The sequence below is a fragment of the Lemur catta genome, chromosome 8, assembly GCF_020740605.2.
Source record: "Lemur catta isolate mLemCat1 chromosome 8, mLemCat1.pri, whole genome shotgun sequence".
Taxonomy (NCBI): Eukaryota; Metazoa; Chordata; class Mammalia; order Primates; family Lemuridae; genus Lemur; species Lemur catta.
In genome coordinates this window covers 97,163,687-97,180,399 of record NC_059135.1, presented here as the reverse complement: position 1 = coordinate 97,180,399, position 16,713 = coordinate 97,163,687, and the positions used below count along the sequence as shown (strand labels likewise).

Genomic DNA, 16,713 nt, shown 5'->3' with positions numbered 1-16,713 from the left:
TCCTCTTCAAGAATCCAAAGTCATATTCTATTTTCAAAATATTTCTGATAAGGCCCCTAAACTAAGGTTATTATTTCCATAGTGCACATACTTGTCATTAAATTAACTGCTATACATTTCATGCTTTTAAAAATTCCATTGTATATAAATTAATTTAATTCATGAAACATTTTATCACATAAAAGATACACCCATCCTATTGGTGCTGGTTTATTTTCTCTAACCAAATACTTGTATATACTTTTATGTTGAGTCATATACTTTTTAGCTGATTTCTTTGAATTTGTAAAGGATATATGGGCATAACTCTTTATATTGTGCTTTGCTTCACCGTGCTTGGCAGATATTGCATTTTCTACAAATTGAAGGTTTGTGTCAACCCTATCTTGATCAAGTCTATCAGTGCCATTTTTCTAATAGCATGTGCTGTGTCAGCATCTTTATCAATAAAGTATTTTCAAATTAAAGTATGTGTTTTTTTAGATAATATCATTATTGCACATTTAATAGCATAATGTATATATAAATTTTATGTGCACTGGGAAACCAAACAAATTTCTGTGACTTGCTTTATTGCAATACTTAATTTGTTGTGGTAGTAGGGGACTGAACCCACAATGTCTCCAAGATATGATTGTAATCATATGATATATATAAAACATTTTATTCTCTTTTAAATAAAGAGAATTTTATTTGTACTTTTTTCCGCCTTATTTTGTTGTTTTGGTCAAAACTTCCTAAGGCCTAGCCAAAGCTTTTAAAGCAATAGTAATCAATAATAATGGTATAGAACCTTGTAATAACAACACCACCAACAAAAAACAAAACCCAAATTTCTATTTTTTAAGTATATATGATGCTGATTCTGATTCCACATTAAGAAGATAATCTTCTACTTTCATTTCATACTTTGTTTATTTATTTATTTACTTGAAATAGGAATGAAAAACTAGTTTAACAATTGGTCTTTCAAAACTCCATTTGACAGAATATAGGATATTTTGTTTAATCTACTAATGGGTTGAATTGTATTACTACATCATAAATTAACAGATTCTCTCTTCTTGACCACTCACGTGTTTCATTTGCCTTGAGATATATGCATTCATATTTTAAGAAATAAATGAGTTTGAGCTCTAGTTTTCTTTTGTCAAGTATTTAGATCAAGTCTAGACTTCAAGGAAAACTAAGAAGTTTTATATGTAAGAATGGTTCATAAATCTTAGAAAATAATCTGAAAAGTTTGAAATTAGTAATGAACTTAATTCCACAAATATTTTATAAAAATATTTCTTTGATAAGTTATAAAATCTTCTTTGTTGATTTAGTAGTCAAAAATTTTCAATTTGAGTCATTTCATTTTTAAAAAAGGATACATTTTTGACTTGAAAATTTTTTGCATAAATCAAATTTGTAATGGAAAATTATAAATACAATTGAATATTTGTTACTTTTACTTATTCATTTTTATAATTTTAAGTATTTAATGATTTTTTTTTTATTTTCATGTTGGCCACCTTCCTCAATTTCTACAAGAAAAATTTTATTGCTCTACTTCACTCAGTTATGATTTAGGAAAATACTGGTTGCAGGAAAATATTTAGAAAAAATAGAAAAGAACCCACTGTCTTTTTAAATAGCAACAAGCAGTGCTTGAAGGATTCAGAATAGAGGGCTTTGTCAGGAGTCAAATAGCATGGAGGATACTGTACCTAGCAAAATTGCAATTTCCTACTGCACCAAGGGAAGCTATCCCTCCTCGTAGTCTGAATGGAGAGTTTGGAGAAATTCAATGGGAATAAGCACACAGTTAGTGGTGTGGGGCCTGCTCTCTGGTTCTCTCTGGGGAACTGAAACTGGATGCAGGTTGGATGACTGTAGACAGACGTCGTCACAGGCTAGATCTTGGAAAACACAGAAAGGTACTTCTGCCCAGATTCCCACACCTGTGATGGCTGCAGGCCTGTTAGAGTTGTCTCAAATTCCACATGGCCCCAGAGCAAAAGAGCCAGAGGTGAGACAGATCAGTAGTGGCGAGGAGAGTGGCAACAGAAGAGCCTAAGGGCTGCTTCACAAGACCTGGTCAGTCCAGCACAGTGTGAGGGAGGCTGGGAGGGTCCCCAGGCCTGTGAAAGCAGGATGAGGGGGACGGATGCGCCAAGGCTGTCAGGACATGTGCTGAGGGCTGGCAGCTGGATTTGGATGTCTGGGAGAGTCCAAGTGACTACCCCTTACAGCCATACGCCACTGCAGGTATCACAGACAAGAGCAGCAGAAACGGAGAGTTGATTTTCATCCCTCTAAACTTGGTAAGACTAGTGAATAACATGCCTCCTCCAATGCAGGACAACATGCAAACCACCCAGCTAGTGACCTGCTTGGGGACAAGGAAAGAAGTAGAAAGAGGAAATCACAATGTACCCCAATAATTACACAATAATTCACTCCCTCATAAGTAGGCATTAGTAGCTATTATTCATCAAGGTTAGATTTTCTGCCACCAGGAGAAGCAGAGGCTAATGAACATGTTGAATCCAGTTAGGGAGAAGAACAAAACTGTATTTATGCACATTTGAATGTGACTGTGAATTTTAAACCTATTTTATATTTTTAGATTTTTCAAGTAGTTGAGAATTTGAGGTTATAATTGTACTGTAGAATTACAGATTTTAGTCTATTATCAGATAAGTTAGACTGGGGAAATTTGCCTCATATATTGATGTTTTCTTAACTATTGGTTTTTCTAAATATTTCATAAATACTTGTGGACTACACACGGTGTAGCCCTCTTAATTCCTTTAATAATCATATTTTTAGATCATTTGCATACATATTTTTATCTGATTTATCAAAACATTGATAATAAAAATTAAAATCTTGCTCTATACTGTGTTTCTGTGCATCAAGCCATCCATGCGAGGGTCACTGCTATGCAGGAACCAGGCTGGCCAAATCACTGTAGCCATTCCTTGCAAAAATTGCATATTGATCATTCTCAAGCTATTCTCCTACTTGGTTCAGCTGGCCTCTGATTGCCCATGTCCCAAATTTCCAACAGTGGCTTTTCTCCTTGAACTCTGGCCATTAGTTCATTCATCTTGCAGCTTCACTGGTTAACCAACAGCTGCTTTTCTGGGCCTGGCTTCAAGGCCTCGGCTTCCTGCTGCTCACACCAGGGCAGCGTGAACCAATATCTATGTAGCGTAAAATGTTAAAAAGTTTTTTATCTTTGCATTTATTGATATTTCATGTGCTACACACATATCATTAGTATAAGTGTTCTTAATTAGGGATCAAAATGGTTATTTTACAACAGCCTTTATTTTTTGATCTTAATTTTTACTTTTGAAGGTAGTAATTTTTCTACTCATGCCTTCCTTCTGTACAAATTTATTTGGTACATCTTTGCCCCAAATTAAATCTTTGTTTTTTTTTTTTTAATTTTTAATTTTTTTACTGATTTCATTGTTGAGGATGCTAATGATATAAATATATATGTTTCTACTTGGACTCTGACATATTTCATCATGCCACAGATATTGCTGATACTGAATAGATATTATATTTCAGCATGCATAGTCTGTATGAAGTGGCCTCAGTGTATGGAAGACAAGAGCTGGAAACCAGCTTCCATTAGATCATGTGCTCATTCACTAAGTTGCCATAGACTTTCCAAACAAAATTTGTCTTATCCCACCAGTAATTTTCCGTTAAAGTTAATAAAAAACTCTTTTATTCTTATTATGCTGTTATCAACCCTCAGAAACACTTGCAAACATTAATTCTGATTTTTTGATACAAATTCAGTTCCCTGAGTAGCTGTTGAGGTCTTACTTTCTGTGAGCCATGATTCCAGGCTCTGTGGTGGAACTAAGGATAAATCACACACTGTCTCTTCTCTCTGGAAACGTGGGCCAGACACTAATGACAAACCTGTCCTCCAGCAGATTGATGGGAGGCAAAGTATGGCAAGAGCAGTACAGAGACAGACTGTGCTATGCAAGCGAAGGAGGAGGAGGGATTGGAAATGACTGTGGAAAGCAAGTATGGAATTGGAGTGTAAAGTATAGCAGCATTTTTAGGAAAACATTCAGGAATATCGCATTACAGAAACATATATGAAGAAAACTATGGAGGGTGATAGAAAGGATCCCCACCCCCAGCTGGAAAATAAAAAGTAGCTGATGATACTCATACAAGTGACCAAAAGAAAAGGAAACCATAGAGTTTTAAGTTATAAATAAAATGAGCAAGATAAGTTGGAGTCATGTGACAAGATTTTTGAATGCTGGGATGAATAGAGAATTACTGAAGGATTTTTAGTAGAAAATTAATAATCATCTTTAGGAAGATGTCACTGATTGCACTTAGAGGGCAGAGGTTAGATCCAGGAGGATTATTGTGGCCTCTGGTGACAGGTGACGGAAGCCCAAGAAATGCCGTGAGCCAGCACTCTGCAGATAGCAGCAAAGAAAACTGACTTTCTTTCAAGTTTTTGCGCGAAGGCCACCATCTCAGTGATGCCTACCCTGACCCATATGTCTAAAATTGCAGCATCCTCCCTCCATCCCCGAACTCCTAAACCCATTACCCTGATCTGTTTTTGTTCTTCTTCCCATAGCATACGTCATCTTCCCACTACATCATTCACTCGCTTGTCACATTTCCGGCTTATAGTTCATCTCTCCTGCTAGAACGGAAGCTCCACAAGGACAGGAATCCTTGTCCTCTTCATTCACCTGGTTGAAGCACATAGAGGGCACCTGGTACACAGCAGGTGCTGAACAAACGTATGTTGAATGTTTTGGAATATCTCTCTGAAAAAAAGTTTCTGAAAGGCACAGATATCTTATTCATTTTTGAATATGTAATTCCAAGATGTATGATTGAAACATAGAGTTAACAAATATTTGTTGAATTGGATAAAATAAAAAAGATCACTAGCAATTTTCTTCCAATCTGCTTTTGTCTTATTATCCTTTTTGACAATTTAGCCTCTTTCTTTTCTTACTTTTCTTGTTTGCTTGGTCTTGGCAAATTGCATGGTGTGCCCTTCATTGATCTTAGTGGCCAACAAAAGCAGATATTGGATTGCAAAATTTCACTCATGGCCTCATCATCTTGGACAACAGGGTCTCTTTGGTAACCTGCTGGATTTGCTGTTGTCATAGATGGGCTTCGACTGGGCGAATCCCCTGAGAAAGCTTGCTTTGATGTTAAATGCATGTGGTCCCAGAATCTGCCACTCTCTTTTCCTTTGATCTTATTTTTCTTCTTTCTGGTATTTACTTGTCTCTTTTTCAATCTTTGATGTGACTTCCATGGCAATGAGTTCATTCCTCCCTATTGGCTGTTTCTTTGACCCTGTTTAAAGGTGGCAGTCTTCCTTTTCTGAAGATTCCACTTTGTATCTGACTTGAATTTCTGATATTTTTGAAGTTTCTCGTTTGTAAATATTTGTCTCACTTTTGCTCTGACAGTCCACTTTGTAACCGAAGGGGTATGATAAAGAATCCAAACTGCTGTCTTCTTTCTCAACCTTTAGGACTTGCACTGCTGGGTGTTTGTTGAGCTGTAAAAAACAGTTCATGGCCCTTCAGGAGGAAAATCCCACCACTGGCCTTTGGGACAGTAGTAAAGGGTTGATGCATTTCTACTATTAGAAATGAGGCCACCAGCTTTCTTTTGGATTCCTATTGTGTTATCTTGGATGGAGGTGGACCCCATTCTTCTAAGTGAAGTATCACAAGAATGGAAAAACAAGCACCACATGTACTCGTCATCAAATTGGTACTAATTGACCAACACTAATGTGCACATATAGTAGTAACATTCATCAGGTGTGGGGCAGGTGGGAGGGGGGACGGGTAAATCCATACCTAACCAACACGGTGTGTGATGTCTGGGGGATGGGCACAGCTGTTGGGGTGTGCAAAGGCAATTTATGTAACCAAAGTATTGGTACCCCTGTAATACTCTGAAATTAAAAAAAAAAAAAGAAATGAGGCCAAGAATTCCCAATTTTTCTGGTAAAGTCTCTTGATTTTTAAATATTAGCCTGAATTCAAATGATTAAAAAATGAAGAAAGAAAAACAGTATACAGGCCACATGGGTTGATGGTAATCCAAATCTTGCCCAGGGTCACATTTTCATAAAACTTCTTCTGTTCTAGTGAGTGTGGCTGGATCCATGACTCAGTCTGTCACATCTTTGGAACTTCCGGGCCGATGACTGCACCGTGTTCACAGTGCACATGATGCCTTCTTCCTGACCCTACTGTGGAGTCACATATTGAGAGGAGGCAATCGGTTACATTTTAAGTAAATATTATCTCTTTTTTATTGCTTCTATAATCTATTCTTTCACAATTTTCCAGTATGCCTTTATTTCTACATAATAATCGTCCTATTTCTTTTTTGCTGGAGGAAGACAATGAGTGATGTCTTACGCAGGCACAGTCCTGCATTGAAAGGAGGCAGTATTGGCCTCGATTGTCCTCCCTGTTAACAGAGCACCTATGCTCACACCTGGCTTCCTGCCCTGCGGCCAGGTTCCCACCCCTCCCAAGAAAGTCTGGCTTTGGCTGGTGACCCAGCCCAACTGCTGCCCCTTACGCTCCACCTGGGTTTGGCCTCTCTAGTGTAACCTTCAGGGCTCTCTCTTGGATGGGATTTTGTTTTAGTCAGATTATTTTTATGTGTTGAGCACCATGCTGAGAACTTACTTTGACTAGTTTTTCTCTAAACTTTCACTTGGATACTATTAATTATTTCATTTTACCACTGAGAGGAAAAAAAGAAGATGGCATAGAGTGGTTTAGCAGCTTGCCCGAGGCCTCGCAGCCCCAAGGTGGAGGAGCTGGAATTGCAGGTCCTTTAGTCCAGAGCCCCGTCCCTTACCTGCTGCACACACTGGCTCCCCCTGGTTCCTCTAGTTCTCATCCTATTGAGTAACCCTCTGAATGAAGCAGGCCCCAGGGTAGGGTGGCAACTTGTCCCAGTTGGACTGAAACATTCCCATTTTTAAAATAAGTTTTGCACCCTCAGAACCCTCTCAGTCCTGGGCAACTTGGCGCAGCCTGCCCCGTGGTCTCAGGCAAAGCGAGCAAACTGTCCCATGCTATCTGGTGACCTGCTGCAGCCCCGAGGAGAACAAAAGGAGAGGTGGTATGCAGTGGTGGCAGAGGAAGCCACCAATATTTTCTCAACAGTATAAATCAGCTGTTCTGACTTTCTTTGACAGAGCAACCCTATGTTCTCAATATACTTACTATCAGGGTTTGCACCAGGGGGTTCACTAGGGGACTTAAAAATTTTTGTGGGAAAATGGAATTAAAAGATAAAAATGAAAGACATAAACTTTATTTATTAGCATAAGCTCCGGTAGTTCGAGGCACTATTGTAAACAGTGATATCAGCCAGTTAGTCCATCCTTAAATAACTGAGGGTCCTGGGAATTTAACCATATCAACACTTTTCTTTTTTTAATAGTATTAACTGAATAAAAATGGGTGCCCTTTACAGATTTTAAGATTAGAAAACAAAAAGAAGTCAAAAGGAGCCAAATTAGAACTGTAAGGTAGATACCTAATGATTTCCCATCAAAAAACTCTCACAAAATTGCCCCTGTTTGATGAGAGGAGTGAGCAGAAAAATTGTCATGGTGGAAAAGGACTCTCTGGTGAAGCTTTCCTAGATATTTTTCCTTTAAAGCTTTGACTAACTTTCTTAAAACTCTCTCGTAATAGGCAGATATTATTGTTCGTTGCCCCTCAGGAAAATCAACAAGCAAAATGCCTTCAGCATCCCAAAGAACTGTAGCCATGACTTTTGCTCTTGACATGTCCATTTTGGCTTTGACTGGACCACGCCCACCTCTTGGTAGCCATGGCTTTGGTTGTTCTTTTTCTTCAGGATTGTACTGGTTAAGCCACGTCTCATCTCCTGTTACAATTCTTTGATGAAATGCTTCAGGATCTTGATCTCACTTGTTTAAAATTTCCACTGAAAGCTCTACTCTTGTCTGCAGCTGATCTGGCTGTAATGGTTTTGGTACCCATTGAGTGGAGAGTTTGCTGAACTTTAATTTTTAGTCAGAATTTAGTGAGCTGAACCAGATGAGATGTCTGTGGTGTTGGCTATCATTTGTGTTGTTGATCATAGGCTCCCTTCAAAAGGCATGAGCAAGATTTATGTTTTCCTCAAAAATTGCTGTGGATGATCTGTTGCTGCAGGCTTCATCTTCAACATTGTCTGGTCCCTTCTTAAAATGAGTTATCCATTTGGAAACTGCTGATTTTTGGGGGGCATTGTCTCCATAAACTTTTCATAAAGCATCAGTGATTTCCCTGTTCTTCCACACAAGCTAAGCTTCACCATAAATTTGATGTTTATTCTTGTTTCAATTTTAGCACAATTCATGTCCCTCTGATAGCAGCTCTTTACTTCTTAATGCCCCAAAATAGATTCTTTTCTGACATGAGTTCATTTTGGTGCAAAAATATTTTGAAATTCATGCACAGTTTTTTCATAATATGCAACTGCCATGAACTTTTTGAAGACCCCTTGTATTCAGGACATTGTTTTTATCAATGTTGTCATTGTTGTTCTTGGTCCAACTCTGCTTAACTGCTAGGCCTGTGGTTCTTTTCTCTAAATATGTTTTTTTTTTTTTCACAGATTCACAGACATTAGGACCTGACACAACCCAAATGACCTAACATATATTTTATAATTTTTTGTTTGAGTGAATTTACATTATTTTTATGTTAGGTTCTTTGGCCAATGGGTTAAATCATGCACATTTCAGTACTGAAGCAAAAAGCTCAATGGAAATCCTAACTTCAGTACCCCCTACCCTGAGGCCAGAGGGGCTTCTGGCATGGACCTGGAGTCCTAGAGGCCCCATGGTGGCCATCCTCCTGTCACGTCCTGTCCTGCAAAGGAAGATGCTTGTGAGACAAGGGGGATGACTGTATGAAGCTGCCCCCAGCCCTGTAGGCCATGACCTTGCCACACAGCGCCCCAGAGTTTGCTGCCTCAGCAACTCTGAAACTGCACTGAGGGTCTGCACTGTCTTCTTCCCCAATCTGAGGAGTGGCCAAAGGGCAGCTGTTCTGAAGCAGGGATAGAGCTGGGACATGTGGGCTGTGTTTGTGAAGGTACATCTGTCACGGGAGGGGCGTAGAGCATATTTTATTCAATAGTTGCTTAGGTTGATTTGTAACTTTTAAATATTTAGATCCATGGTACGTGCTTCTCCATTTGTACTCTTGCCTCAGGCCCTACAAATATATGAGTTGGGCCTGGCTAACTTTATATCATTTTATTGATGATTATAGTAATTTAGTAATAGTAATTAGTGTAGTAATTTGGCTCAAATTTAGCCAATCTCTAAATGTCTTATTAGCCACTTCCATTAGAAGTGGCAGGCTAATTAAAACCCACTATCATCCCTCTAATAGAAAACAAGAAGATATGGCACCATTTGCTCTTTTAGTTCAAGTTAATAAAAACAGTGATTTTTATTATATACTCCTGGTATTGAGATAGTCCCTCCATCATATTTGAAACAATTAATTTACTTGTAATAAACACAAGAGAAGTCTTTCTATGCCATTTCACTACAATAAAACTTGAAAATATATAAAATTAGCAAGTCGACAAATCACAGCAATTTTAAATTTAAAACTAGAAATAAAGATGGCACCAAGTAACATGATTTGCAGCCTTGTCTGTAAGCAGAGGCCTGGATAAGCCCCAGAGTCTGTGCTTGTGTCTCGGGGGTTGGTTCTCCCTCCCCCAGAGGGAAGGCCCTGTCATCAGATGGCTCTCGGGTTGGACGACCACACAGACCAGGGCTCAGATGCTGTTTCTGTTACTCGCTGGCTATTGGAGAATAGGATTAGGACATTCCTTAATCTTGCTTTTATATTTGTGACATAAGATATGATAACCTCCTTCACAGGGCTGCTTTGGGGGTTAAACAAAATCACAAAATGCCATACATAATAGAAACTCTTTTTTTTCCTTCCGTGTTTTTCCGTCTGTCTTCTCTTTTGCATCTACTCATTTTCCTTTCATTTTTTTTCAGTTTAGTTTTCTCTATGTAGGCCTTCTGCTTTAACCTTGCAACTGAATTTGCAAAGGAAAAAGGATCAATAACAATTATACTGTCACATAATCTGGAAAACAGTTTCCTTAATGATCTGTAGTCATTTTGATCACCAAATAAATAGTTTTATTATGTCTGGCCAGTCCTTTAATCATGTCTGAAGTATAAGGGAGGTGTCCACCAGGAAATGCCAAACAAAGGCAAGGGCAGCAGCGAGGGCTGCCCTCTGAGCATGGGAAATTGCCAGGAACTCCTTAAGGAAAGACAAGTAGGGTGTGGATTGATATTGTTTATGACTCATAGAAAATTCATTCATTTACTCAAGGGCATGGATTGATATCATTTATAATTAACAGAAAGAAAATTCATTCACTTACTCAATAAATGTTTATGGAGTGTGTTTTATGTGCCAAACACAAGTCTGTAGAAATAAATGAAAGTAAAGAAGAAAATCTCAACCTTTATGATGAGCTTAAATTCTATGACTGGGGTGGGAATGACGAGTAGATAATTTAAAAAATAAGTAAATTTAATTATATATTATAATGTGTTAAGTGTTAAAAAACTATGCATAAAAATAAATTAGAGCATGCCATTTTAGTATCAAGTATAAGAATTGCCTTTTAAGTCATACATTCTATTTCCTAGGTTTCTTCTTCAAATACTTTTTTGCAGGTGGTACAACATTCAAAAAACTTGAAGAGAAAGTAAAAATAAAAGTAAAAGATAAACCTTCCTTCCTCCTTTATCGCCATCTCTGAGATCCTGTCTCACCTGGTGCTTTAGTATACTTCCAGAAATTTCTTTGCCTATATGTGTTTCCAAGTTTATATGTTCTTTTCTGTTTTTTAAACACAGAAACTGTTTACACTTCCCTGCACATTCATTTTTCTTTTCATTTAACATTTATACTGGAGACAGTTCTGTATCAGGACATCCAGGATGGCCTCATTCTTTGCAGTCAGTGCACTGCACTTTGTGAGGGTTTGTGAAGTACCTGCACACAAGGTAAGCCCGAGGCCAAGGCCTGGCTAATGGACTGGTAAAGACGAAGGAGTCGCTCTTAGATTCAGACAGTGTTTGACTTGCAAAGACAGCAAAGGAAAGAACAGTCACACACTGCGCTGCCGTGGTCCCGGTCCCACATGCCAAAAAGGACGAGATCTAAACAAAAGGGGACAGATGACCACAGTGTGAACTGCAGGATTCCCCTCAATGAGGACCCAATTCTAGATTGTAGCTAAGGCATTTTATATGACGTGCTCTATTCTGAGAGGGTAGACGCCCCATGCCTCATTAGAATCTGGGAGGTGATGAGAAACCTAATGGCCTCCCTGGGGGCGTGGGGGAGGAGAGAGGGACAGATAGGGCCTCAGAACAGCTCCTCCCAGGCCTCCACCCTCTCAAGGTCTAGGGGGGCTCCCGCCAAGGCTCTCAGGTCAGCCGTGGTGCTAGCCTTTGGCTGTGTGGCCTCTCTGGACACATGCAAGGTCACTGGACAACATGACAGAGTTGCTCCCACACGAGGCTTACCATAATTTTTAACTCTGATGGATTTTGGAGTAATTTCTAATCTTTTATATTCTTAGCATATACTCCTTTGCATACATTTCCTAATAATGGGCACATAATTTGCTAGAAAAGAATTATTGAGTTGAAGAGCATTTGTTTCCATATTTGAATGGCATTACCTTTTCTTTGATACTGTATTAATTACAGTACATCAACAATGTATGAAGTAGTTCTGGTTCTTTTATGTCCATGCCAATATGATTTATTATAGAATGCTGGTCTTGGCAATCTAAATTAAAAATACTGCAGCATGAATTGGCATTCTTTTTTTATTAGTGAAGTTGAACATACTTTCATATAGATGAGAGCCATTTGTATTTTTTATATATTCATATTCTTTACCTATTTTTTATTGGATTATGTGTTTTTTTAAAAATTATTTATAGGAACTTTATTTTAATTAATAAAACTATGATTTTTTTAAATGCTTTTTTCAAGTTATTTGGTGGATGTTGATGTCATTATATATATATATATGTACATATATATATATGTATATATATATACTGTTTTTGTGGAAGGTCATGTGGTTTGTAAAAAATTTTATACCAACATAATTTTTCATATATTTTTCTAGTTTTCTGGAATTAATGCCACACTTAGAAGACCTTCCAGTACTCTTAGCTTACAAAAATATTATCTCAATTTTTTTCTTTTTTTTTTTTTGGTTATACCCCACCTCCCCACCCAATTTTTAAAAAGTTTCCATAAAACTTATTTCTGAAGACAGGTGAATAGATACGCATTTTTAAATGTTTGGGGATTTTAGTTTAATGTACTTTCTTGGGTTAGTTTTATTTTTTTTTCTAACTAAGAATTTTTATTAAAATATATTTTGTAAAATATTTTTCCAGTATCTATGAAGTGATAATGTGTAACTCAGATATTTTTAAAAACATGTTTTTATCAGTTTGGGTGCTTATAAAATGGCTATGTAAAACAGGGTCACTGAGCACTCTTAATGGAAAAGACTTCATGGATTATAAGGATGTCAGAGAAGGACTAAGGTCCTAAAAATATCTCATTTCTAAAGCACTTCTGCTCCAGGCTGGGAGTAAAGTGAACTGTTACAGTCTTTCTACAGCATTTGGAGAAGTCAGATAGGTTAAGTGATGTGAACTGGGAAGACATTCCAATGAGAAGTAAAGAATCTACATTCTTTCTGCTTCTTATTTTTTTGACAGCAGATTCTGTGAGCCCTTGTCTGGGTTTGCCTTCTGGGCTGGAAGGGAAGCTGATACCTACATACATTATAGTGTAGCAAATCTCATACAATTGTCTCATAGAATGTCATCATGTCATTAGATTAATACCCTTAGGGTAGTCTAAGATGAAGAATGAAAGCTACCACCTTTTCTTGCTAAATATTACCACATCATGGTAAATTTGAAAAGGAACACAGATTCGCATGATGTAATTAGCCCTGATATAAAAATTCCATAGGGTACAGCAGTGCATGGGAGAGTAGCACATACTCTGATCACGGTTCACCAGAACACAAGGGCATGAACTCAGTCGTCCTTCCGGAGGGTGGTATTCAGGTCTCATATGTGCTCATTGGGCCCATGGCAGAAAGCAAATCAGCAACCTAGATTCTGATCAATACACAACACTGGGGTAAAACAGACCGCAGAGGTAGGTAACTTGTTCAGCTCTGTTTCTTCCAACAGGAGTGCAATTTTGCTTCTGGGTTACTGCCATGAGGAGCTTTCATTTCCTGGGCTTATGCAAGTAGTTAGTGGTAAGGTGGTGATTAGAACACGGACTTCCTGCCCCAGTGCTCTCTCCTCTCCACACAGCCTTCGGGGTGAATCTTCAAAGGCTGGGGACCTCTCTTGGCACATAATTCCTGTCTTCCAGTGCAGCCGAGGTCCAACACTGTTGTTACAATCCATCTTCTTTTATGATCATTGGATCGAGCTGTCTGCGCAATCGGGAAAAGGCTTGAGTTCCCTGAAGCAGAGGTTGCTTCAGAAGAACATTTCAAGGTGTTTCTTTCTTATGGAGCATTTGTTATAAAGCACCAAGACATTCATGCTTGCCCTGAAGAAATCAGTTCCAACCTTGTAAATTGAATGACATCATTGGATTTCGTTTCCCTAAATGCTAACCACCTTTGCTACAATGTCACTCAGCTGTGATCTCATACGGATTCCATACAAGAGACCACAGGCAGGCAGATCTAGGCTTGCAAATAGATGTTAAATCTGGCAACAGTGTGAATTTTAGAACCATCTTCTAGGACATTAGAAGGAAAGTATGTAGGTGCAATGACTAGACTTAAAGATGATTGTATGGGTTTTTCTTATCGTTGTCTTCAAGTTCATAAATGATTTCTCTTTACTTACTTTGAGATAATTCCAATATTGTGTGTGTTCTTTGTCAATCAATTAAACAAGCTGACAAAGGAGAGCGACTGATATTCAGATTTCCAGTTTTTGACAACTTAAAAACATGTACCTGTTATCTTGTATTCTGAGTCAAAGAGTGACAAATCCTTTTTTGGAGTTAATGAATGGCATATTTTATCCACAGTATACTAAACTGAGGTTAAGATCAAAGGATCTTTCTTACTTTCATGACAGTGATTGAAAAAAAAAGAGTCAGCCCCTGATTTTCCAATTATTCATCTCCACTTCCACGGTTCTATTATCTGTTCCGTGAGTGATTGAAACCGTCTCCTAACAGGCTGTCCAGGCTGGGACATGGACACACACGCCCAGACACACGTGTGTGTGTGTGTGTGTGTGTATGTGTGTGTATAGACACAGGATAATTTTATTGATATAAACAATGTGTAGAACACAGTTTATGAATAATAATAAAATATACAATAATCTTTACTGTAAATTCCATATAACCAGTTGATTCTTATAGGATGCTTTTGTTGATGTTTTTGCTGAGCCTCCTTTATCTGTAGGCACACACAGTCTCTGTCAGATATTCTTGTTTTTTATGTCTTTATTTCTTTTACAGGCTTTAAAAATGTAAAAAATGTAAAAATTAGTCTTAACTTACAAGCTGTAAGAAAACAGCCTTCAAGTCAGGCATGTAGTTTGCTGACCCTTGGTCTAGACAATCCACAAAACAATAAATCAAACCTCGATTCGTAGTGTTTGTCAATCTCTGTAGTGTAAATACTCCCACTAGGGCGGCTGTCAAGCTACAGAGCCATGTCCCTGAACCCGGAGTTGCAAGAGCTGTGTGCAGCGGCCCAGTGGAGAACTCCCACCGCACAGACATGGGAGTTATAACAAACCTCAAGAGCACATGCAGACAAACGATGCATAGATAAGCATGTAGATATCATAAAGTAAAATAATTAGGAATCAATGAATTTATCAACTATTAAATTATTTTATTTAACTGCAAGTTTATATAATTTAATTTTTAATAATGGCTGTGTTTACCAGCCACGTCACAAAACTTTGGAAAATCTAGCATTTGGCCCTCATGCATGGATACAAGCTGACGCCAACACACACCGCGGGCCTATTTATTTACACCCCGTAACTACTGGGAACTGTGTGGACGTGTCGTGCGCTGTGCCCTGGCCTGACCTCCTGCATCACACAGCCCTGCTCTTCCTTCCAGACACAGCAGTGATGTCTTCTGCCATTTTTCTAGGTTGAGTCAAGTGCCCTCTGCTCTGTATAAATATATAGTTATAATTATACATAATTATAATATGAACATTATATAAACATATAATGTTTCTGCCATTTTTCTAGGTTGAGCCAAGTGCCCTTTCCCCATATAAATATATGATTATAATTACATATAATTATAATATATACATTATGTAAGAATGTAATTGTATAAATATAAAATTTCTATGAAATATATTCTGAGCCCTCTGTGCCCAGGGCTTCGCAACACTGTAGCTTTTACCTTCTTGTTCTGCAATGGTTTGTTTCAGACTGCAAACTTCTCCAACTCTGAGGGACTCTGCCTCAGTCATCTTTTCATGTTTACTGCCCAGCACGGAACCTGGTATATGGTAAGGGCACCATATACACTTCTTGAACTGAATGCTAGCAGGGATGGCTAACTCTTGGCTGCCAGTTTTCAGGGCTTGCTGCAACCTTCTTTGTATTGCAGAACTGGTTCATTTCCCTGTGTCTCTCCTGTGAAACAGCAGGGGAGAAACAGCTTGTGTATTAGTCAAACGTCTGCATCAGAATGGACGCTAAAGACTACTGCCTACAGTGCAGGTGTTATATGCCATAGATTTTGTTTATAATTTCTATATCTTCCATTAACTCAGCTGATCAAAGTCATTGTTTAAAAAGGGAATGACTGCATGTAACCAAGAGACTAGACAGTGACATAGGGAAGCTACAAGCAGGAAAAAAAATAAAAGTGAGGAGACCTGCTGATTTTCAAATGCACACAGTTAGCTGATACGTCCTGGGCTCTCTGCACTGACCCTGTCATCCCCCCGGCCCGCTCGCTGCTCGGATTCTCTCTGGACGCCCCCTCCCTATGCTGTCTGGCATCTGTGGAGCGAAGATGAGTCTCAGGGTAAGAGACTCAGTGCCCCACATCTTCTCCAATTGCTGTGCTCACTGTTTTCTCACTGCTCTTGAGCAAGAGCCCGGGGCTGTGCGGGGAGAGTCAACCCACCTCATAGTCAATGTCCAGGGCATCCGCCTCGCCCGTGGTCCGGAAGTGCTGCGTGTGCTTGTCCACAGTGAAGTTCACCTGCTTGCCGACCCGCTCCATGAGGACCGAGTGCCAGTGCTGATCGTCCAGGAGACTGCCCAAGGTGGCCGAGGGCGGGCCACTGCCCAGTCGAGCCTTGCTGTCATCTGTGAAAAGGGGAGGGAGGCGGGATGGTGTCTGGAGTACTAGAATGTTCTGCGAGAGAGGCCAGCTCTCCGTGTCCTGAAGGTAAAGAAGGAGGGTGTCGTCTCTGCAGGCCAAGAACCGTGCTGGGCTTGCGAGGGAACAGCCGGCCTTGCACAGAGATTCCAGGATCAAATTCTAGTTCCCTTGGTACACACACCCCCTGCCAACATGAAGCG

The 16,713-nt window shown here is 39.0% G+C and overlaps 1 protein-coding gene across 2 annotated transcripts in view; it reads right to left on the bottom strand.

The window, feature by feature from the left end:
- CNTNAP5 (contactin associated protein family member 5) overlaps positions 1-16,713 on the bottom strand; it is a 773,538-nt gene that overhangs the window by 386,048 nt on the left and 370,777 nt on the right. For both annotated transcript variants that reach the window (XM_045559127.1, XM_045559128.1), the window contains exon 6: positions 16,313-16,497. In XM_045559127.1, coding sequence (XP_045415083.1) covers positions 16,313-16,497 — 185 coding nt within the window. The remainder of the gene's footprint in view (positions 1-16,312; positions 16,498-16,713) is intronic.